This window comes from Terrapene carolina, unplaced genomic scaffold (assembly GCF_002925995.2).
Source record: "Terrapene carolina triunguis isolate 2854851 unplaced genomic scaffold, T_m_triunguis-2.0 Scaffold26323, whole genome shotgun sequence".
Classification (NCBI taxonomy): domain Eukaryota; kingdom Metazoa; phylum Chordata; order Testudines; family Emydidae; genus Terrapene; species Terrapene triunguis.
In genome coordinates, this window is record NW_020690674.1 from 1 (window position 1) to 1,354 (window position 1,354).

Below are 1,354 nucleotides of genomic sequence, written 5' to 3' on the forward strand. Positions count from 1 at the left end.
GCTCTGGGAGAGGAGTGGGGCCTGACCTGTTTATGGACGTGGATGTCAGACTGGTCCGGGGGGCCACCGGTCGTGTACCAGCCCAGGAACTCCATGTCCTTGAAGACCTGTTTGACTGGGGGGTGGGGACAGAGAGGAACACAGTTAGTGGGGTGGGGGGGCAGATCCCAGCTCCCCCAACTCAGGGCTCCACAGACGGTCAGGCCAGCAGGGCCCATTCGATCTTCAAGTCTGAGCTCCACTGGCCAGGGACTCTCGCCCAGTTTCCCCGCGGCGCGTTCGTCTGGAAAGGCCTCCAGCCTGGACTGGACCCATCGCCAGACTGAGAGTCCCCCCCCCCCGGGAGAGCTGAAAGGGTGACTGACCCTCCGGCTCGGGAGCTGCCCGCCCTTTCTAACCTGCACTGCTCTGGTTTGAGCTTCCACCGGTTCTTGTTCTGCTCATGCTCGAAGAGCCCTTTCGTACCCACTAGGCTCTCCCACGTCGCCTTTCTCCCCACGAAGGCACTTCTGTCCCGTCACCCAATCGCCCCCCGCCTGCTTGCTGACAAGGAACGCCGGCCGGGGGGGGTAAGCGTCTCACCGGAGAACGTCTCCCCCGTCCCCGAAGCAGCGGCCTGGCTCCTTCCCGCCCCCCCCCTTTTAAAATGCGGACACTGGGTCCGGACGCCGCGTGCAGAGGGAAAATCCCCTCCCTGCTCCTGCTCGCTACGCCCCTGGTTACACACTGGCCCCCTGCCAAAGCACCGCACTGGGGGCACGTGGTGAGACCCCTAAATGCTCTCCAGGGGCAGCCCCCCATTCCTAATCCACCTGCCGAGCTCTGGTCTTGCTGCACGGCGCTGGCGTGCGGTACCAGGCCCTGCTGTCACCTCGGGGAGCTAGAGCTGCTCGGACCCCCAGCCCCCGCACTCACACTGCTCCTCCTTGGTGTAGTAGTACTCCTTGTCGATGACGATGTTCTCCTCCACCGTGTGGGACAGCAGCTCGAAGGAGTTCATCACCTCGATGTTCCGGCCCTCCTGCCGCCCGATCAGCGCCCCGATCACTGGCACACACGGTGGAGGGGGGTTACGGGGAGCAGTACCCTCACGGGCCCCGACCCTCAGAACACAGGGGCCGGCTGCATCCCTGGCATGGCCCCCATAGGGCCAGCCTAACACCACCCCCCACAACCCATCCCAGCAAGGCCTGCCTGGCCCCTCAGTCCCCACAGCTGTAGATACAGGAACCCGTTTCTTTACGGCCTGGACCCTCCCACCCTGACTCGGTGAGAGGGGCACAAGGGCCCCCAGAGAGGGGGGGTGACTTGTTCTAATCATCAGCATGGCACGAATGCAGCCTTAAGCGGCAGA

At 64.3% G+C, this 1,354-nt stretch overlaps 1 protein-coding gene across 1 annotated transcript; it reads right to left on the reverse strand.

Annotated features, from left to right (window-relative positions):
- Window positions 1-26: 26 nt before the first annotated feature.
- LOC112125088 (COP9 signalosome complex subunit 6a) lies at window positions 27-1,327 on the reverse strand (the record flags this gene model as incomplete). The annotated part of the gene is made up of 2 exons (XM_024223545.2): window positions 916-1,327; window positions 27-115 (listed from the first exon to the last, which is right to left on the reverse strand). Coding segments are annotated over exons 1-2 (501 nt in total), but the record flags the coding sequence as incomplete, so codon positions are not given.
- Window positions 1,328-1,354: the final 27 nt, after the last annotated feature.